General features: G+C 45.8%; 1 protein-coding gene across 2 annotated transcripts; it reads left to right on the plus strand.

The window, feature by feature from the left end:
• The first annotated feature begins 1,991 nt into the window (after nucleotides 1-1,991).
• On the plus strand, nucleotides 1,992-21,850 carry dlk2 (delta-like 2 homolog (Drosophila)). 2 transcript variants are annotated; one of them, XM_056396077.1, is made up of 6 exons: nucleotides 1,992-2,152; nucleotides 13,071-13,179; nucleotides 18,710-18,767; nucleotides 19,039-19,169; nucleotides 19,281-19,425; nucleotides 19,682-21,850. In XM_056396077.1, exons 2-6 carry the CDS (start codon nucleotides 13,092-13,094, stop codon nucleotides 20,463-20,465), a joined length of 1,206 nt encoding a protein of 401 aa, XP_056252052.1. In that variant the 5' UTR covers nucleotides 1,992-2,152; nucleotides 13,071-13,091; the 3' UTR covers nucleotides 20,466-21,850. The 2 variants fall into 2 exon arrangements, with proteins under 2 accessions (XP_056252052.1, XP_056252051.1); XM_056396076.1 differs by lacking the exon at nucleotides 1,992-2,152 and adding an exon at nucleotides 8,963-9,318.
• The last annotated feature ends 1,074 nt before the right edge of the window (nucleotides 21,851-22,924 follow it).

Consider the following 22,924-nt stretch of genomic DNA (forward strand, 5'->3'; position numbering starts at 1 on the left):
CTTTCAGGAGGTTCTAGTGGTCTTTTAGGAGGTTCTACTGGTCTTTTAGGAGGTTGTAGAGGACCTTAAAGTGATGTCAGAGGTCCCTCAGGTGGGTCCACACCTATCCTCACCTATCTGTGAGTGACGTGTTGGTTGAGAACTCTAAAAGAGTTTGGATTTGGACAATGGTCTTCGAACGTATCACAGCTGTCGGGACAAAACTCCCAGTTATCATAAACTCTGGACTTATGGTCTATCAGTGAACACAGTGAATCACAGACCGTACGTGGTGGTAAAATTCTAGAAGAGTAAAACCTAGAAAAAAAACTGGGACATTTTCACTGGATTTGAAATGTTTTTCTCTGCAGGGAGCTAATCCTGTTTCCCAGTGTGTCGTCTGTCAGGATCAACTGTCTCTGAGCTGCTGCTTCTCTTCACTCTCGCCTGGAAATATTTAAAAAGCTCCACCTTGTTCCAGGTGAGGACGAGTCTCTGCCTGCTGAGACGTGAGGCATCTCCTGATTTGAAGTCAGATCTGATTCAGTAACAGACATGCAGGAACACGAGCCACGGGAAGGAGACGGCGTCTGAAGCGACACACTCGGCCTGCTGGGAGCTGACTTATACAGACATAACAGCTCAGCGTGGAGGATCAGATAGAGGAGGGAGTCCTGAACAAACAGCGCAGCCGTGCAGGGAGGGGGCGAGCGAGGTTATAAACCAAAAGGATTCAGAGAGAACGAGAAAAATCTGAGTCTCCTCCAGGTCCAAAAAACTTCCTGCAGGCAAAGACGTTTCAGTGAGAACAGCAGGAGCATCACTGACAGGAAGTTTAAGAGTTCAGATGAAAACTGAGTTACACAGAAATTCATAAGATGAGAAACAAAACAACGACACACGACAAGAAATCATCCTGCTGACGTCCTCCAGAGGACAGACACGAACAACTCACCGATGACTCTTCTGTTCTGAGAGTCTTCGAGCTTCTTTCACTCGTCCGTCTCGACAGACTCGTCTTACACTCCTGGGTTTTACTCAGACTTTGTCCTGTTCTAATGGTCCTTCATGAGGTTCTATTGGTCACTGAGGAGGTTCTAGTGATCAATGAGAAGGTTCCAGGTGTCATTGTGGAGGTTCTAGTGATCAATGAAAAGGTTCTAATGATCATTGTGGAGGTTCTAGTGGTCCTTTAGGTTCCAGGTGTCATTGTGGAGGTTCTAGTGATCAATGAGAAGGTTCTAATGGTCATTGTGGAGGTTCTAGTGGTGCTTTGAGAGATTCTAGTGCTTAAAGAGGGTATATTGGTCATTGTCTTCTGTCTCCTCAGTGTTTTGACTCAGATTCGTCTCCATCATGTAGATATTTTGACTCTTGACTCTCTGTACTCGGACTTGTCCGTCTCCTGGATTGTTTGACTCAGACGTGTTTGTCTTCTCTGTGTTTGGACCCAGACTCGTCTCTGTCTTGACTCTGACTTATACTTTTCTCTGTCTCTTTGGTTCTCCTTGGTGTCAAAGAACCCACCAGTGTTTTGGAAACACAACACTTCATCAGATCAGAGTTCATTTCATTATGAACAACAGAGAGCGAACAGGATAAAGATTAGCTCTTTGGTTTTGAAACTGCTCAGACTTGAACTTCTCGCAGCGTTGTCGTCTCTGGAGTCGACTGACGCCTCGTTCACAACATCACACAGATTTTACTTTATCTGTGAAAGTGTTAAAAGTGACACTGACAGTGTTTATGAGTCCAATCAACACTTATTAACACCTGCGTTTGGAGCCGGAGCTGCGGCGGCGGACTGAACACGCACGGCGTCCGTGTGTTACTGTGGTGATTCTCCTCTGATCAGATTTAATTTAACACCACAGTTATTCTGACAAACAGCAGGAGACCCAGCAGCTCCTCCCTCCCCCTCCACAGGGCCTGACCCCGACATACCCTGCAGAGGAGGGGGGTGTTAAATGAAGAGGGGAGGACGGGTGGAGGAGAGTCTCCTTGTCGTTTGTCTGCAGCTTCAAACACAAACACACACTCTTTAAAATAACCTGCAGGGGAACAGTGTGTGCTGGTGTGTGTGTGTTCAGGGCAGCAGAGAGCGAGCGCACCGACTGAATAATAAGGAGCTTTGTGACATTAGAGCAGCAGAGGAGGGAGCTGTCATCTGAAGGTAAGAACTCTCAGCTGGTTAAACTCACAGGAAACTTCCTGCTCTCTCTCTGGAAACTACGTTAGACTCACTTCACTTCACTGTCTGAGTTTGTCAGTTCAGGATTTTAATTACGTTTAACTTCTGAATCAAACTGAAGACAGGAAGTGGTCGTGTTAGCAATGTTAGCAAGTCACTAAATAGCCTTCATTTAGTCATGCGTTGGATTCAAGTAGTTTTCAGGAACTTTTCGTTTTCTTCTTCTTATTTAACAGACATTGTTAGTTGTGACTTTACAGATTAACATTTTACTCACAAAACAAGATTTAAAACACAATTATAGATGAAACTACAAACAGTTGATAAAGTGAAGAGCTCCACCTGCAGCAGCTCCAACAGCAAAATGCTGCTGAAGCATCAATGACTCAGTAATAACAATATATTCATGGAACATGTAATAATAAAAAATCCACAGGGCTGTTTCTCTGCAGTATGAACACTTTTACTTTTAATACATTTCGCTAAATACTTACTTTTACTTTAACTCATTTTATGTTGCATTCCTGTTGCTTACAGTATCAGTGTCTGTGTGGTGTTTCTGCCATAATTCAAACTGAATCACTGTTTCTTTGAGATTTAAAACGTTACCCAGCAGCTGGTGCTGTGTCCCTGTGGTGTCAGAGGTCTGAGCATTTGATATGCTGTTTTCCATGCCGATCTCTATGGTTAATATGTTTGAATACTGTTGAAATTGAGCAGTAAAAGCGTGGAAATGAAATCTTGCAGCATCCTCGGTGTGTCCTGAACGTAGCACAGTGCCTCAGCAGAGTGAACTCAGACTCTCTTGAACTGAGAAAAGTCAAATCAGTTCTGAAGGAACAGAAACGTTGAAGCTGTTAAATCTGGACACAAATCAAACAGGACGTGTTCATCAACGACGGTTGTGTCGTCGTGTTAAATCTTCAGACTCTGTTTCGCAGCTGCTCGTAAATTCATGACCTCTCTGTGATTTGTGCTGCTGTTGGATGTTTTGTCAGGTTGCATCACTTCACTGTCTCTTCTGTCTCGTATATCCTCGCCGCTGGACGGAGGTTTGGATGATTTTCATGCTGATCAGCTGAAGGACAAAGGACGAAGGACGACCTGCGTCTCTGTGGTCAAAACTTCCTCGAGTCCTTGGAGGATAAATAATGATATTTCATGAAGTGTGTTATCATGTTGGACAGTCACTGAAAACATGAGAAAAGCTTCTTCACTACAAACCTGCTGAACTCGGACGGTGCAGGGTTGTTCAGTTTTAATCAGCAGCAGTGAGAGCGGAGCAGCTGGGGTGGAGGAGGACCTCCTGCACCATCTCTGCACTTACATGATTTATTTCTTTATTTACGTGGATCTCCATCAGCTGACAGCAGCAGTCAGAAAATCAGACTGTAAATCAGTCTTTTAATTTTACATGTGTAATTAAAACGGGTCTGATTTTATTCTCACCACCTGTTCAAACAGGTTGCGTTCTTCTCTCTGCGTAGAAGAGTTTATACAGAACAGTTTTATAGATTATAAACAGCTGTGTTTCACCAGCAGAACCTCTCTGCCGGTTCCCCAGGTTCTGTTCCTGCCGCCTCAGACCTGCTGCTTCATCCTCACACTGATTCACTCGGCGCTCTGCCGGGATCAAACGCGCTCGTTCGGCTTCAGCGGCCTGTAAAAACCACTCCATAAATACCAGCACTTCAAAATAAAAGCTCCCAGTGTGGACTCTTTAAAAAGACACTCTGACAGACTGGAGAGCTTCAGGGTGAGACACAGGTCTCAGTGGCTGCAGGTGTGTCCAGTTTCAATCCACAATCACAGCAACAAACAGGCTTTACGTGTCGACCACCTGGTTGTCGTCTGCTGGTCAAACGGACGAAGGAAAAGATTCGCTCTCCACCATCACATGACATCACTCCATGGAAACACAGATTATTCACAACTGTGCTTTGTCGACTTTTCTAAAAAGCTTCTTCTGTTTTGCACAAAACTGTGATGGAAATCCAGCTGTGATGTAGATGTGACATGGTTTTGACCTTTGACCCCTGGAGCAGACGGTCTGGCTCATGTTTAATAACGTGAGGAGCTGACAGATGAAACATTGCCTGAAGGACGTTTCAGTTTTAGTTTCTGATGAAACCCTCAGAAACATTACAGACCGGGACTCATCCTGCGACCAGCCTCCTCCTCCTCTGTTGTCATGGCAGCAGTTGACCCCCTGCAGGGTGGAGTGAGTGCTCCTGTAAGTGGATTATTCTCCTCCTAGAGTTTTAAAGTCCAAGCTGTCAGAGCTGAGAGATGCTGAAGCCGCCAGACACGAACAACAAAGAGTGTAAAAGGTTTTCCTTCTTCTTCTTACCGCCCGCCGGCGAAAAAAATCATCTGTCCTCAAATGTTCAGAAAGTGAAAGAAAAAGCAGCTTTCAGCTCCTCTCTGAAGCTAAAAGGTTCAGACAACCCTTTCCTTTCAGTTTGTAGATTATTTCATTGAAGGTCAGGAGTTTAACAAACGTTTCTGCATGTTTGAACCATCAGCTGCAGATCCTGTTTACTCTCCACCAGCTGATCATTTAAATCCTCCTTCAGTGTTTCGACGGTTTTTCTTCCTTCCGGCTGCTGTTGGTTTCACTTCATGTCTCTTCACGTCAGGGAAAACTCATCACAGTCAGTAAAGGCTCCTTCATTTTGTATGTTGTGTTAAGTGACATCATGGTTGCATGATAATGTAGCTAAAAGTGCTAAAGTCTGTCACTGAACATTTGTATTGATGTGCTGTGATGTAGACAAATCAAACCCTGGAGACGTAAACAAACATGAACAGTGTGAAAATGAGAATTTGGATGGAAACTTCAAGACTGTAATTTAAAAAAATTTAAATCAACTGCTCGGAAAATCACTCCCATCAACAACTGAACGTGTTCATCATATTAAAATAACATGTCACAGTACGTTTACAAGTTAAAGGCAAACACTGTTTGTATTCATCAGCTGCAGGTATTTATGTAGGTACAAACAGCTGTAAAAAGCTAAACTAAACTGTGTTCATAGTTGCAACTAACTATAACTTGCTATACAAACATTATAAACAACTATAGCTGGCAATGAACAGTACAAACAGGTACTGTACAAAAGCATCATTACATACATCATTACATTTATATTTACCCATCAATACAAACAATCAATTGTAAAAAAAAAAAATCAATCCTAAATTTTTACAAAAATCTAGTCAATGAAAACTACTGGCTTCAAACAGTAAAAGATTAAAAAAGAAAAATAAGATGGCTATTAATACTAAAAATAACTTGCTTCAAATGGTAAAAAACCCAGTTACAACTGTACTACAAACTGCGAGCTACACAACAACAGCCAACAGCCGTTAGTAGCTACGTGATCGTACAACACTACAAACACGTAGCTACTAACGTCGGAACTATCTATAAAAATGAAGTGTAACTGAATCTGCAACAAACAGCCACTAAAGTTCATAAAGTAGAACTCAAACACCATAAATACCTGGCTACGTTACATGTGCTAGCTACAAATGGTACAAACAGCTAGCTAACATTAAAGCTAAAATAACAAACAAATAACTGTAAAAAAGTGTAACGACAACAAACCTCTTACAAATCGTACAGACAGGAAACTACAAACAATACAAAGTGCTAGCTAAAAATGTCACATACAAGTACAAAACACTACAAACACTGAACTACTAATGTTGCATTCATGTAAAACAGTCATTTGTGTTGACACATAATTCATAATGACACATGATTGTATCAGTGGAAATGTTGGATTTTAATTTGTTGGTGCATTTGCAGCTGTTGCGCCAACAGACTGTTCACCTGTCCTTGTCACCAGGTGGGAGTTATCATCTCTGTGTAAAGATTCACTATATTTTGGACTCTCTTGCCAGTCAGAAGCTGATGTGAATGTTTTTAACACTCAGTTGCTTGTATAGTTTAAATCACGTAATGTGAACTAAGCATAACAAAGGCTAGTTAGCTTACAGCTAGCTAAACAACAGTAGGGTACACAGGAGGACACTGTCGACGAATATATGGCCTTCGTAGTCTTCGTAAACCGCGAAGACTGAAATGAAATGAAACGGCCTGGTCCACTGAGGATTTCCTGTCTTCCTGTTGCAGCTGAATTTGGTCCGCTATACTGCGCTGAATACAGGAACTGAAAATAATGGAACTAGTCTTTAGTTTCAATGATCTTTGACGCACATGGATTATATATGCAACCACCTGCTGAGCTGATGAGTTGAGCATAACGACTTCATTTGTGTTATTATTAAATGGTTTCACCCTCCTGCAGTTTCACCTGAAACACAAACAGAAGTAATTTCTCTCTCTCGGTAGCAGTGGTGTGTGCCAGCTCCTGCAGAGATGATTTACTGTCTGTTTGTGTTTCCGTACAAAGTGTTTGTCCCGAGGGGAAACGTATCTGATCCGTGCAGCCTGCTGCTGCTACAGGAAAACACACCGCTACACACAAAATGTAAATAGCAGTTATTTAGCTTTTAAAAGGCGATGTGGGTTTGAGAGCGCTGCAGTAACTCGGCTTGGCCTCAGATATTCATCCAGTAAATGCAGATGGAGCTGCTGTGGACCGACACTCTGATTTCCCTCTCTTTGTTTCCATTTTTCTGCTTTTATGTTTTATCAGCGCTTCATCACGCAGACTTGTCTGAGTGGAAAATCAGCAGCTGAATGTCGACATCAGATTGTGCGGTTGGGTGGGCAGAATAATAAGGCAGCCACTATCTGGAGCTGGAGGAGCATCGGTGTGTGTGCAGCGCAGTAATTTCCCCTCGTCCTACTCGGTTTTCAAAAGCCTGTTTTTGTCCCAGCAGATTTATAGTTTGACAGTTTCACACTAGAATCTTTGGTTTGTAGCATTAATAATTGAGATTTAACACTAATTCACATTTAAACATCGATCAGTCAAACAGGTGTAAAAGATGATGGGCAGCAACAGCCACTTGGGACAAATGCAATAAAAGAAAATGGCAGTTTTACAGTTTGACATTTTCCACTCGGTTTAATCCAGGTGAGAATCTGACGCAGCACATACCTGCTCTCAGGGCAGTGTGTACTGAACCCAGAAGGCAAAATAAATCCTGCCTGTTCTTTATGTTTTGAGCCACATGCTTGTGTTTCTTCTGGCCCAGTGTACGCCCAGTTCCACAGCCCAAGTCTGGCCCTTATCACTTCCATATCTGGACCAATTCTGGCGCTCACAGCTTCGCCAATACAGGAGGAAAACAGACTATAACCGAGGCATATGTTGGGCCAGTAGTTTGATTTTACTCTCTGAGTATCTGCAGAGTCCAATGTTTCCGCCTCGTCTACAGACTCTGCTGCTTCCATGTTTGCAACCCTCTCAGAAAGATTCCTGAGATCCTGAAAACACGGGAGGTTTATAAAATACAGTGACTTTATATGAACCAAACTTTCCATTAGCGAGATCCACTAATCCTTTAGAGGGTGTGACGTTGGACTGATGTTGGACAAGAGGCGGGGCTCACCTGAACATGAGCTGTGTCACAATCAGGGGCCACATCTTCGGAGGACGTGGCTCTTCATAGTCGTCATAGACCGTCGTGAAGCCCGAACCAGAACGAGAACTCCTGGTCTACGGAAGATTTTCGCTTTCCGTCATCAGCTGTTCCCGCCTTTACGGTGGCATCACAAAGTGCGGCTCCCATCTCCCGGTTGTTGTTCCGAGCTGAAACACAATACTTACATTTAACAGTGTGATCTTCAGACTCTCTGTCTGTGTGGTTTGCTTTCATTACCTGCGTGCAATGAATCTTGGGATATGTTTGGGTCATGAAGGATCCACCTGTTGGAGCCTTTGAAATGTAACGGCATAGTCGCTCATCACCTAGAGTCACCAGTTCACCTGCATGTCTTTGTTTTGGGGTCATTCCCGATGTTCCTTGAGCTTATAACCTCCAACAATAAAAGCAGCTTTGTTTAGGTTTGAACCCCAAACACACAATTTCAGACCCGAGCAGCTTTTCTCCTCTAAACGTTTCACATGGTTTCATTTCAATAACTGTTCAGATGATCAGTAATTCACAAAAAATGAAAGATTAGAGAAAAGTCCAGAAACTTAAAACAGTCAGTCAGTGAATCACAATTTAGTTTTTTCTTCTTTCCTCTCCTATGAATCATCTGACGACCCCTGAGGTTCATGTGGTGACCCTTTGGAGGGGCCCGACCCCTAGGTTGGGAACCACTGGACTGAACTATCTTAGTGTTTATGACGTATTTAAGAGCAGCTCCACCTGGAGGAGCTACGAAGCACTTTTACTTTTCACACCTTACATTTTGTTGATAATACATCTGTACTTTAATTTAAATGCAGTATTTTTACTTTGCTTTGAGTACATTTACCTCAGGAAACTGAATACTTGTTTAAAACATATTTTCTAACGTGAGATTGTTCTGCTGGGGGAGGGGATTTTAACTTTCCTTGTTTGTTCTGAAAACGTGTATAAAAACAGGATGTTCAGATTATTGCAGCGTTTCCATCTGCACATTCTGCTGCTGCTCTGCTGCCTGAAGAATGCACAGAAAGAAAACCCTGTGTGTGTGTGTGTGTGTGTGTGTGTGTGTGTGTGTGTGAGTACATGTTGAAGCATTAAATTGACCACCTGTTGCTATCCTTTCTCAAACACACACAGACACACACTCCCCTCAGTCTTTACTTTCTCAACCAAACACTCTGAAAGAAAAGATCAGTGTGTGTGTGTGTGTGTGTGTGTGTGTGTGTGTGTGTGCGCTCTGGTATGTGAGTATGGAAGATACTCAGTTACACACACTCGCACACACTCAGTAATCCAGGCATGTCAGTTCCTGTCTTTGAGGAGGTTGTGTTCGTCACTGTAATCTCTGGAAAAATGATCCTGCCCGTTGTTTCCCGCCGCCGCCGCCTGCCAGTCGAGTGTGTGGGCAGAGCGACCTCAGGGTCCGTCGCTACAGCAACAGGCTGCACAGACTGAAGCTGCGAGCAGGAAGAAGAGACAAACACGGAGGAAAACAGTCAACATGAAGAGGTCTGACAGCAGAGAGCAGGAGGAGATCTGAAAACCTGCAGACGGAGAACGAGGGAGTCGAAACCTCCGACAGGAAGCAGCAGGTAAGAACAGGAAGCTGGAAACGTGACAGATCACATGATTCAAAGTCCTCGGCTGCAGGTCCAGGTGCCGAGACTGTTGTGGGTTACATTTAAAGGAACAGGCTGAGATTTGGTCAGTCCTCCGGTTCTCTGTGATCCAGCTCAGACAGAGGTCCAGGATGTTAGCGTAGCTTAGCACAACGACTGGAGGCAGGGGGAAACTGTTAGCTTAGCTCAAACGAAGGAGAAAACATCCACCTGTCTGAGCAGCTATCCACTGGCTAACAGGCTAACAAGCTAACAAACACTGAGTCTCCTGGTACCAGCTGAGTCGATTGGAGAACCCAGGTTCATGCTACGTTCATGCTAAAACGTTTTCAATTTAAAGGGACAGTTCTGGTTATTAGACGTGGCGTTGTGTGAGGTAGTGATATATAGTCAGGACATTACGGTAGGTAATGTTCAGCGTGGTCCCACTTTATAAAATCTGCTCTGAAGGAGTTTGTTTTGGGGGAAGTCAAATATTTGCTGTTGAAAAGTGACACAGTGACGTTGCCGAAGCTCCAGCTGTTTTCTGTGATGCTGAATTAAAGTCTCTGCTGAGTTACTTTTTTTAAATTAACACAGATTAGCAGAGTCTCTGCAGATGTTTTCTTTCTGCTGCGACTCAGCTCTGGGTGTGAAGGGGTTAAAGCGGCGCTGCAGGCGACGTGTTCTCAGAGGAAACACCTGAGCGAGGCGAGTGACTGATCTGAAAATCAGAGACAGAAACACCGTCTCTCTGATGTGACAGAGGAGACTCGGCCTGTCCTCAGTTTTATCCGTTCAGGCGTCACATTACCGACGTTTCAGTTCGAGTCTTCAGACGATCCAGAATCCAGGAGTGAATCTGTATTCAGAACAGGTGGTCCAGAGCTGCAGGAGAGACTCAGATCACAGTATGATTCTGTTCAGACTCTCAGCTCTGGGTTCAGGTTAAAGATCCTGGTCTGGTTTAATACAGAATCAGAATCACCTCCTCCTCCACTCAGACTAGTTCCAGGTCACTTCCTGTTTGTCCAGATTTTATTAATCATGAACCATTTGTCTTGAGTTACGGCTAAAAAGTGTTTCGTGAGGTCACAGTGACCTTGAACTTTGACCTTTACCACCTAAATCTAATCATTTCATCCTTGAGTCCAGGTGAATGTTTCTGTTAAATGTGAAGAAGTTCCTTCAATGTGTTTCTGAGATATCGTGTCCATGAGAATGAAACGCACGGACAGGCAACCTGAAAACAACATGGCTGCCGCTCTGATTGTCATGAAGGCATGAAAAGTTTATTCACATTGAACCTGAACCTCCATCTTTACTGACCTGAACCAAAGAGCCGGACCACAGACTGGACTCTGGACTGAACCCGGTCTCTGGTGTCTGATCTTTGTCCTCCATCATCGTCCTCCAGCAGCTTCTCTCCTCTGTCACCTGGAGTTTGGAAACAGGTTGTTTTCATTGGTTTAAAGAGTGAAACCTTCAGAGCTCAGTGACACACAGGTGACACACAGGTGACACGCAGGTGACACGCAGGTGACACGCAGGTGACACGCAGGTGACACAAAGGTGACACACAGGTGACACAGGTGACACAGGTGACACGCAGGTGACACGCAGGTGACACACAGGTGACATGAAGTGAAACCATCAGTTCGATGTTTGTCTGTTCCCTGCAGCTGAAACATGTGAGTGATGAAGATGAGGAGCAGCTGTTTGGCTCCGAATCTAATCAGCCTCTAAGGATTCACAGCTCAACAACTGGAGATCAGTGAGGGGAAGCTGGGAAATGTAGTCTCTGTAGACTGTGCTTCAGGACACTCCTCCTCCTCCTCCTCCTCCTCCTCTCTCAGTTCCTGGAAGAGAGTGAGAGAGATGAACCTGCAGATTCATTGAAACGTGAGGATGGATCTCTGCGGGCCGACGGCCAACCAGACCACAGTCCACCTGAGAGACCAGAGGACACGCACACACACACACACACACACACACACACACACACACACACACAAACACACACAAACACACACACAAACACACACACACTGAGCAGCAGTTGTTCAGATGATCTGTCGTAAAGACAAACTACAGAAACTACAGAAACTCAGTTTGTCTTTCATGATGATAAACTGAACATCTGACAGAAAACATTCATCACTTTATTATTATAAACCCAATAATTGTTTCAGTTTAAATATCAAATCTTATGATCAAGAGGTTTGTGTCTCTTCTCTTTAAAAATGTCACTGAGGTAAATGATGAAACGATGAAACCGTCTCCAGCTCCTGCAGGATTCCAGCATCATGAGGTCATGATGCTGCGGCGCCGACGCGTCAGAAATGTCCAACATCAAAGACTCGCAGGTCGGAGTCTGAGTGAGTTATTGACGCGGCGTCTGTCAGCTGATCGGGTTTCACTCGTTTGATCTGTGGAGGTTCAAACAGACCGAGTCCGGCTGAGAGTTCACACAGCCACAAAGATCTGATCCGATCACACCAACTGATACCAGGGACTCAGGTTATCAGAACCTGTTAACACCTCTGTGCTGGTTCTGAGTCTGTGCTGGTTCTGAGTCAGTGCTGGTTCTGAGTCAGTGCTGGTTCTGAGTCTGTGCTGGTTCTGAGTCTGTGCTGGTTCTGAGTCAGTGCTGGTTCTGAGTCAGTGCTGGTTCTGAGTCTGTGCTGGTTCTGAGTCAGTGCTGGTTCTGAGTCTGTGCTGGTCTTGTGTCTGTGCCGGTTCTGAGTCTGTGCTGGTTCTGAGTCTGTGCTGGTTCTGAGTCAGTGCTGGTTCTGAGTCTGTGCTGGTCTTGTGTCTGTGCTGGTTCTGAGTCTGTGCTGGTCTTGTGTCTGTGCTGGTTCTGTGTCTCTGCTGGATCTGAGTCTGTGCTGGTTCTGAGTCAGTGCTGGTTCTGAGTCAGTGCTGGTTCTGAGTCTGTGCTGGTCTTGTGTCCGTGCTGGTCTTGTGTCTGTGCTGGTTCTGAGTCAGTGCTGGTTCTGAGTCTGTGCTGGTATTGTGTCAGTGCTGGTTCTGAGTCTGTGCTGGTCTTGTGTCTGTGCTGGTTCTGAGTCTGTGCTGGTCTTGTGTCTGTGCTGGTTCTGAGTCAGTGCTGGTTCTGAGTCAGTGCTGGTTCTGAGTCTGTGCTGGTCTTGTGTCTGTGCTGGTTCTGAGTCTGTGCTGGTTCTGAGTCAGTGCTGGTTCTGAGTCTGTGCTGGTCTTGTGTCAGTGCTGGTTCTGAGTCAGTGCTGGTTCTGAGTCTGTGCTGGTTCTGAGTCAGGTTCCCCTCTCTACAGTTAGGGTGAGTTCAGGCAGAGACTGTACAGCAGACAGACTGAGGTCAAAGGTCGTCTCCGTGGATACAGTGAATAAAAAGGAGAACGTTAACTGCAGATCTGTGACGTCATTCCAGGACTGAGACCAAGTGTTCACTTTTATTGTGAAGGGATCAGTGTGATGGCTGTAAACAGGAAGTTAAAAAGAAGCTGATGTAAACACAGTGACAGGATGTGAGTGACCTCTGTCTGTTAACAGCTGATCTGAGGTCCAGCTCTGATCCTGGACCAGCAGCAGCAGCAGCTATGATTTATCTCTCTCACACCTGGTTCAGACCTTTGATCCGGACGATGACAGCTCGAGACGCTTGGCTGAAGACGCCGCTGTCTGCGTCTCACCTTTCAGCCGGCCCCAAACCCAACTCTGAGAAACTGACTCCAGGTCAGAGTCATCGTCTCTCTCTTGTGTTTCAGGTCCTGGTCTCTGCAGCCGACATGTCTGCAGTCAGAGCTGCAGCCGTCCTGCTGCCGCTGAGCGTCTGCGTCCTCGCCGCCCTCCTCGTCCCGCCCTGCACAGGTCAAGGTAGGTCACATGATCTTGTGGGTACTCTCTCTGCAGGAAACAAACCTCATGATAATACAACAGATTATATGATGATGAAATTAAGATTTTCAGAATAAATCTGAATATTTTACAGTCAGCTTCAGAATCAAAACTAAAACTGGAAGTTAATAATTTAGGTTAATAAAAAGTGATTAGAAATACATGATCATAAACATTCATACATGATCCATTCAAAAGTTACAGGTCACATATGTATTAATACATGTAAACAGTTCGAATATATCAGTAAATAAACAAGTACAATCACACAAACATGGGCGAAACACTGAAGTGAAGTCAAATATACCTCCATCATATCATGCAAGCTGCATGCAGTTTGATTATTGACTTGAATTATTGATCTGATTTAAGATGGCTCCCCGTAGTTAAAACCATCCTGCTCACACGCCTGGAGAGACAGAAGAAGAAGTTTCCGTCTGTTTGAAGTGACGCGACTTTTCCGTCTGAAAACTTTAGTTTATCTGAAGTTGAAAGACTGAACTTCCTGTTAACGTCACGTTTCGTCAGATCAGACTCAGTTGGTTAGTTGTGACTTAGTTAGTGAGTGGTAACTAGTTCAGTGATGTGGTGATCGTGTTTGTTGTAACTGTAGATGAAGATGTGAACGTTGTTTTTTCTGTCACTGTGTTCGACTGAGAGAAGAGCCAGAGAATCACACAACAAACTTTAAGCAGCTTCTCTTCATATGATACCTCCTCCACTCCACCCCCCCACCACATCACAGTTTAAGTCATTACCCCCCCACCTCCTCCTCATATTATACCCCCCCTCCCCCACAGTGAGTCAGCTGTGAGCTTCCTGTCAGGCAGCAGAGTGTGATTAATCAGAGAGGAGCTCCGGGTGTCGAGGACGGACAGGTGTCAGGACGAGGGTCGAGGATCAGCGGGACCACCGCCGAGAGACTTGGGATGGGGGTGGGGAGGATTGGGGGGGGGGGGGGGGGGGTGAGGAGTGGGAGGTTGGACTCGGTGAGCCTCTGTGATTGCAGCTAAATATTTTTCTTACTCCGCAGGCTGCTGATCTCAGAGCTCGGAGCTTCTCTGATCGTTAAAGTTTAGGAGGCATCCAGTTCAGGTGACCTCACCCCTCCTCACCCTCCCTCCCTCCCTCCCTCCCTCCCTCCCTCCCCAGAGACGCAGAGCGGACCAGGCTTTAAAATAATCAGCTTCAACCACTAAAACCCTTCGACGTCTACAGACTCTTATTCTTACCTATGGGAACGTTTATCTTTTTATTCATGTTGTCACCTCTCTGTTCGTGGTGTTGGAGGATATTTCATGTAAACATAAGACAGATAATCTGACTTGTTGTTGGTTAACTGACTCACAGAACATGAGGATGTGAAACTAGTATTATTTTATTTATAAGTTAGCACTAATTAGCATTATTTATAGCTGTGTCCTAATTCACGGCCTCAACCCTCAGATGCTGCATTTGAAGATCGATTGCGTCACAGCGGCGCGACTAGACTGTCACATTTCAAAAGCTCCTTCAAATGCGTCCTTTGTTACCTGGACAACGAACCAACAGGTGGACAGGTGAACAAAAATCCTGTGTAGACCAAACCGTCTCACTTCAGTTCAGCCTTGGACTAGCCTTTGACCCGGACACCCAGCTATGCTAACGTGCAGCATCCTGCACTGAAGTCTCAGCCCCTCCTCTTTGACCATTTTTGGATTAGCTGGGAGTTAAGGGCGGAGTCAGACACTGCCAAGATGGCGACAGTGGAGCAGCTACTCTGAGCTTCAGTAACCTGTGGGTGACGTCACAGAGTCCATCTTCATTTCCAGTCAATGAATTTAACCAGGGTGGACGGGGTTGGACGTAACTCTGTCTCTAAACTAGCAAAACAACGGGAGAACTATTCACCAGAACCACTGCAGTCACCACTACCAGGTACTGAGTGGGAATAAACATGGACCTGGGACTTCTGACTCAGACTGACCCAACAGAACCCCTCTGGAGTCACGCCATCAGATCCTGAACCAGAACTTCCTCCATCAGATTCAGCAGCTGTTTTTAGCTTCATGTGGTTTTATAAGGATTATAGAAACGTTATAGAAACTCCTCGTCCAGCTGTGGAGGGCAGCGTGAACTCCAGACCTCTCTGAGGTCATACATGAGGTCACATATGAGGTCATATGAGGTCATACGTGTCAGTGCTGCAGGTCACACTGCGACACGTGCAGCAGGATCAAGTTCCTGCAGCGGCCTTCACACCAGCTCCAGTGTCTGTCTGTAATCACGGAAAAATCCACTGATCGACTGCCTCAACAATAACCTTTGTCACAACTACTCGACTTCATAAGTGGCTCTGATTGGACAGCTAATGAGGGGAACAGGTGCTGTTGCTGACCCAGCCAATCAGGGAGCAGCAGAGCAGCGAGGGAGGTGACTTCAATCAGTGGAGCATTCATCATGTTTAAAGCAGCAGGAAGAGCTAAAATTATCCTCAGAAACACTAAACCCCACACACACACACACACACACACACACACACACACACACACACACACACACACACCTGCTGCCTCTGAGTTTCTTCAGTCTCAGTTTCAGTTTCACTGATCACCTGCACAGGTTCCACACGTCCTGGATAACCTGGAAATCAACGTTGTGATAAAAAGAAACTAAACGGTATAAAATTGATTTTAATTTGAGATCTAAATAGATGCTGCTCTACATGGCCAAAAGTTTGTGGACAGCCATGTTAAACCATGTTTGAGATTCAGGTGACCAGATTTCTGAAGACATTTTCAGTTTGATGGTCAGTATAACATTAAAATATCCAACGTTTTTACTTATGAAATAAAACAGAGGGACAGTCCCGGTGTCATGTGTTTCCACTATGGTAACAACAACGCCCTACCTTTGAAGCAGTCATGATGTCTGATTGTCTGTCTATTCCTCGATTACATTATTATAGACCATTGCACAACGTCAGACAACTTCTTCTTCTTCACTTTTTTCAACATAAAAACTATTTTTTTTGTTTGTTTTCGTTAGTTAAGCTGGTTAAGAATTCTTTACCAATGAGTGAGCCAGCTAACCTTTTCTCTGCCTAGACACAGCAAAAAAAGAAAAATCTTATTGGATAACTCTGTTTTGATGGTTTTAGCTTAATTTCTGAAGCTGCTATAGCGAGCAGCTAGCCCTCTGTTGGTTAAAAACAGCAATAGACGTGTTTTTAATTCAGTTAAAAACGGGGATGTCTAGTCACTCTAGAGTAGATTAACATCTGTATACATCTGGAGAACATGTTTCTGCTGTTTCAGTGTTAAAGTCCGAGGTCATCAATGTGAATTAAATTCATTGAAATTATGTTGAAAATATAAATATTTATTTATACATTTATGTGTTAAAAGCATTACTTTTTCCTCCTAAATTCAATCCTGTTCATTAAAATAGCCATTTATTAAATATAATAAATACATTAATAAAATCACCTAACTCCATGGATCTGAATCTTTCTGAGCGCTCCACGCTCAGTTTCTCCCTCTGGAGTTTTCCCTCCATCTTCTCCTCCTGTCAGTCACCGTCGTCTCTGAGGTCGTCACTCTTTAATAAAACGAAGCTGAGGAAGTTTGTCATCAGACAGCTGTTCCTCTCTCCTCGTTTTTCTCTCCCTGTGAAGCTGCAGCAGTGAAACGTGACTGAGGATGAAGAGCTGTCACATCACTCATCTTCATCGCATCACACACACACCTGCTCCACACACACTCGTTTCAGATGCTCCAACGTCCCGCAGGTTGAATTTAACCAGAACAAACTGAAACAAAAGGAGAGAAGTCAACTACGACTCCCATGGTGCTTTTCAGCAAGAAACATCCAATCACAGAGCTTCACTCTGTTTCTACAGTAAAATCTGTTTAAATCAGTTCACAGCACCTGTCACCTGTGGAACAGCTGTTAGGGGAAGTTCTCTTCCTCCTCACCCTCATCTTCCTCTCCCTCCTCTCCCTCATCTTCCTCATCTCCCTCTCCCACCTCACCCCCCTCTTCCTCATCACCCTCTCCCTCCTCACCCTCATCTTCCTCCTCTCCCTCCTCACCCTCTCCCTCCTCATTACTAACAGTGTTTGATCTTCATCACCTCCTCATCAGAGACTGTCTAACAGTCTTATTTAGGGGGCGGGGCCCCGGGGCCCTTCAGGACAAAAATAACACCGACTCTTTTGTTCACTTCAAGTGTCTCTGAACGCATCAACAGTCCTGATGATGTGACTCGGCGGTAAATCATGGTCGTGTCATGGCTGCATGCACGGATGGGCGTGGATCTTTGCTGAGCGCGCTCAGAGGAGCTCGGCGGCTTATTGTTCTCCGTTAATCCGGGCTCTCCCAGCTGTCAGATTAACCCTGCGCTCTCTGTTGTCTGCCTCCTCTCAGATAACACTTAGCACCTCCCAGCTGTTGTTGGAGTCATGCGAGACTCGGCCGGTGTCCTCCGCCCCGGCAGCTCCAGCACGGGGCCGCGAGCGCCACACCAGGTCCTGGAGCTGCCGGGGCGGAGGACAAGCCTGTTGTCCCTCTGTCAGGACTCCCTTTGAAAACAATCCTCCCTCATTCCAGCCGACACTCGATCCACTTCAGCTCCACCTCACCTGCGTTCAGAGCCGCTGTTAGCTCCGAGGTCAAAGGTCACGGTCTGTGGTCTAAACATGGAGCAAGTATTCCCGCCGATGACCCGCTCCAAGTTTGATCCTCAGGAGAAAATAAAGTCAGTGAGTGTTTTCACTGCTGAGTTCATTTCTCTAAACATCACTGAGGAATTTAAATCAGCTGTGACGTTCAAGAGCTGCTGGGAAAGTTCAGTGTTCAGGGACCGAGAGACGGACGCTGCTGGGATGGAGGTTTTATGTTGTCAGGGTGTCCGTCTGTCCGTCGTGATATCTCAGTGACGTCGTGATGAAACTTTTTCAAATTTGGCACAAACACTAACTTGGACTCGACGATGAACTGATTAGAATTTGGTGATCAAAGGTCAAAGGTCAAGGTCACTGTGATCTCACAAAACACGTTTTTTGCCATAACTCAAGAATTCATTCACTACCTTATGACACAATTTAACACAAATCTGTATATTCAGAAGGTCAAAGGTCAACTGCACTGTGACATCACAATGTTCTGGTCATTCAACCCTGTAACTGAGGAGGGAGAGAGAGGGGAGATGATTCTAGTCGTTTCACTTGAAGCAGCAGGCCGTCAGCAGCTGTCTCTCTGACTAACAGACAAGCTGCTAAAACACTGAACGCCACGTGGCTCGGCAACTGCCAGAGGTCAGAGGTCAAACCGTCTGCTGCTAATGTCCCACCAGAGACCTGAAACACCTTTACAGGTCCTGAGGGCTGAGACACACACACTAAAGACACACAGGGAGGGTGGGGTTGGGTGGGGGGTCAAAGGCAGCACCGCTCCCTCAGTCTCCACATCACACGCTCTTATTTTGTCAACTTCCTGTCTCTGATCTGTCCCGTTCTGATCCCTGCAGGAAGCGACTGCAGCTGCAACATCACCAACAGCCACTGTGACGAGTCCGGAGTCTGCAGGTGAGTCACCTGTTGATCAGCGTCCCAGATGCACACAGCATCTTTCAGGTGGCATTACTCTTACGCTTTAAATGTTGCTGCCGCTAGGGATTGTGGGACGGCATCATCTCCTTTCCTTTCGTAAAGGAAGCTCCAGTGTGAAGCTCCTCTCCTCAGCAGATAGAGAACTGGACCAGAAACCTCTATGATTTAGACTGTGAGATGATGTCATCACCGGTAAATGAGCCAGCAGGTAACCTCAGTAAAAGCAGGTGAACTCTTTGTGTTCCAGGTGTGACCCCGGTTGGGACGGAGAGCGCTGCGACCGCTGCGTGCCGATGCCCGGCTGCGTCCACGGCTCCTGTCAGCAGCCGTGGCAGTGCAGCTGCGAGCCGGGCTGGGGGGGTCGCTTCTGTGACAAAGGTCAGAGACGGTTTTTAAATCTCACCTCCAAAGTTTTTACTTTTTTCCGATATATATATAGATTGATTGATTGATTGATTGATTGATTGATTCCTGTGCGTGATGCTTCAGACCTGTTCGTTTGCTCGGAGCAGCAGCCGTGTCACAACGGAGCGACCTGTGTGATGGAGGACAGCGGTGAATACACCTGTCTGTGTCCCGAGGGTTTCCACGGCCGAGACTGTCAGCTGAAGACCGGACCCTGTCACCAGCGGAGGTCAGTGCTCATGATGTCATGATTTCAGCCATGTTGGGGGGCGTGGCTCGACGTCACATCTGATGGATTGTGATGTCATGTGGTTCAGACGTTCATATTCCCCTGAGGATGAACCGTAGAACCTCTGCTGACCCGTTTCCTCTTCGCCATCATTAGACCAGAACTACAAACACTCCCATCATCCTCAGCTGCTGCCATCAGGCCTCATCACATGATCCTCCTCCTCTTCTTCATGTGTTTTCTCTGTTGTCCCCAGGTCTCCGTGTAAAAATGGCGGTCTGTGTGAAGATGCTGATGGTTTTGCAGAGGAGCTGACGTGTCGTTGTCTGGCGGGCTTCACGGGGCCGCGCTGTGAGACCGATATCAACGACTGTTTGATGAAGCCGTGCGGTAACGGTGCCACCTGCCTGGACGGCGTCAACCGCTTCTCGTGCCTCTGCCCGGCCGGCTTCACCGGACGCTTCTGCACCGTTAATTTGGACGACTGCGCCAGCCGGCCCTGCCTAAATGCCGGCCGCTGCCTCGACCGCGCCGGAGGCTTCCACTGCGTCTGCCGGCCCGGCTACACCGGAGTCACCTGCGAGACACTGCTGAGGAACCAAGACGTCCGCGAACCCGGCTGGACGACGCATAGGTGGGAGGGGGGAGGAGGAGGCAGGGTCAGACACCACACGACCACCGCGGGCAAGAACCAGAGGACTAGCAGTAACAGTAGTCGTCATGACAACCGGCTGTTTAAGGTGACGGTTAGTGAGCGCGGTGCCTCCGGCCTGACGGAGGTCCAGCTCATCGTCCTGCTGGTTCTGGCGGGACTGACGCTGACCGTGGTGGTGCTGACCGTCGCCTTTGTCCTGCAGGGTCACTGCAGGAAGTGTGGCCACGCCCCCTGCTGGCCACTGACATCATCATCATCGCCGTCATCATCGCGGCGAGGACAGAAGAGCAGGCAGCGAGCGCAGCCAGACGAGCAGGACTGTCAGATCAGCTTCCTAAACGCTGCAGAACCAGAGAAGAAGAAACTCAACACAGAGGTCATATAGAGCGAGTGGGCGTACAAGCACAGGAATGAACAGAGAGAGAGAGAGAGAGAGAGAGGGGAGGACATGCTCTCTCGCCCAGCTGGTTCGACCCCCCCGTGTGAGCACAGGGTGAGAGGTCAGAGGTCAGAGCTGTCGTCATGACACTGAAACTATAACTGATGTCGACCTGACAGCTTCACCTGCCTCAGGTTCAGGTCTGAACTGGGATCTGGTCTAGGAGCTGGTCTGATTCTCCCAGCATGCACCTGCTGGTAATATGCAAATGAAGCATGACATCATAACCTTTATACTCAAACAGTCCTGAGGTCGAACAGGACTGAGGAGTGTGAGGGTCACTCAGGACTCTCCTGGACCACCTGTACGTTCATGTTCCCACTGCCACTTTCAACTACAATACCCATGAGCCTCAGCTGCTGTTGCCATGGAGAACAGGTCAATCAGAGCAAATATAAAACTGCTTTAAGCTGCAGATTCAGTTGTTCGTCTTTAGCTTCCACCTGCTCACCTGACAGAGCTTTCAGCTCTGCGATTGGATGTTTTTGGCCCAAATACATCTTGGGAGTCGTAGTTTTTGGCTGCAGGAACCAGGAGAGTCTGCTCACACTTCACAGCTCCACTGACCCAAGATATGAATGTTATCACTGTGTGAGGTAACATACTGTATATTTCTTTGTCTGTGAACGACGTAAATATAAACAAGTATATATTCAGTCATGTATAACTCGTATCACATATCAAACATCCCATATTCCCTTGTTTGGTGTAATATCAGTGTTTAACACTGTGTCAAAGTGAACTGTCATCACATTAATACTTTTCTACATGTAAGGAAGGGCATACTCGTTATCTCAAGATATCAAAGCTCGTTATCCTCAGATAACAGGAGAAAATTACTTTGTTATCCCAAGTTAATGAGATATCATCTTAAATCTTTTTCACCTGATATCGTTAACTAGGAATATCTTGAGATAACGGGATAAGTATGGCCTTTCTCAGCTTGGAAAACACAGTTGGATTATTTTACAGACAGCAGTGAGGTCTGTGGGATTACAGAACAATAAGGGTTAAAAAAGATGAGTGACATCTTGCAGTTCCTGAACGTGCAGAGCAGAGCGACAGGTTCAAGCGTTTAAACCCCAGCGGACTTCAGTCTGACAGCTCTGCTCTGAGCCAACATGTGTTTGTATATTTTACAAAGAGTTTTATATGGAAGTGAATTGACAGTGTTTCGCTGTGAGCGTCAGTGTTTTGTTCTGTGGTGATAAAACGGAAGCGCTGCGTCTCCACGGCTTTAAAAACCTAATTTATTGGTGTAATTTATCAGCGGTGTGTGAGAGTCGGACGTTTTTATAACAAAGTGTGTGCAATAAAGTTGTGAATGATGAGCTCTGAAGCCTGTCAGCTGGTGTTTCTCATCCCCACAGCAGACAGGACGGACTGAGAGGTAACACAGTGAGCAGGTCTGAGATCAGCGATGGAAAATGTTCAGTTTTCATGTTCAGAAACACCACGGCGCTTCGTCCCCACGGCCTCATGGTCTATGATTCATAACATGTAATCACAACGTCCTGAGAACCTGGGTCTGCTTTCAGAAAGACATACATATAATATATTAGATATAACAAATAATCAGACTTCAGAGAGACTGAGTCTAAATTAATCTGTTGCACAAAACTGTTTGGTTCTTGACTATCTTAAACCGGACTATGGCACAATGAATTCTGGGTAAATCAAGAGGAACTTAATTTACTCTCAGCAGAACGCACTTTGTTTCTGGGAAGAATTCAACAGGTAAAGAGTGAAAAGAAAAGTTTGATTTGGAAAATAAATAAAATGGCTGTTCTCTCCACAACAATGTCAGCAAACCACAAATTATGAGCCCGTTTTTTTTCGTTGGGTGCTACTGGTCAGCACAGGTGTCATTTGTTGTTGCCGTGGTAACATTGGTTTTAGGCCGGAGTTAGTCTGTAGTGTGGGTCCAGTCTGATGTTGGTCAGATTATTTCATAAAAACAAAGACCAACTCATTTTAAGATGAAAACATAAAACGCCTTATCGCCAGACTAACTCAGGTCTAAGAACAATGTTACCATGGTAACAACATAGGAGTCATCACGTTTCCAGTCTCTACTGTCAAATAAAGTCAAAAGACTGAAAAAGAATAGAAACAAACATTCAGAAAAATATTCTAAAGCACAACCAGAGCTATAAATACCTGTGGTTTTACCTGTGGGTCGTGCTGTCCTGATGTTGAGCTCCACATGTGGAAGATGAAGAGTTTAGCCTCCATGTTGCTCTGCTGCTGTGAGTTTCAGTAGCAGCTTCTGCTTCTTCCAGTCTGTTTGTTGTGGACAGTTCTTGTTTAATCTTTGGAGCTGTTGTTTATTGTATCACCTGAAGTCACACAGTTCATTCGGACTAGCATCACCTGCTCCATCCTCCTCCTTCACCTGGTGGCTC

This window comes from Seriola aureovittata, chromosome 14, assembly GCF_021018895.1.
Source record: "Seriola aureovittata isolate HTS-2021-v1 ecotype China chromosome 14, ASM2101889v1, whole genome shotgun sequence".
Lineage (NCBI taxonomy): Eukaryota > Metazoa > Chordata > Actinopteri > Carangiformes > Carangidae > Seriola > Seriola aureovittata.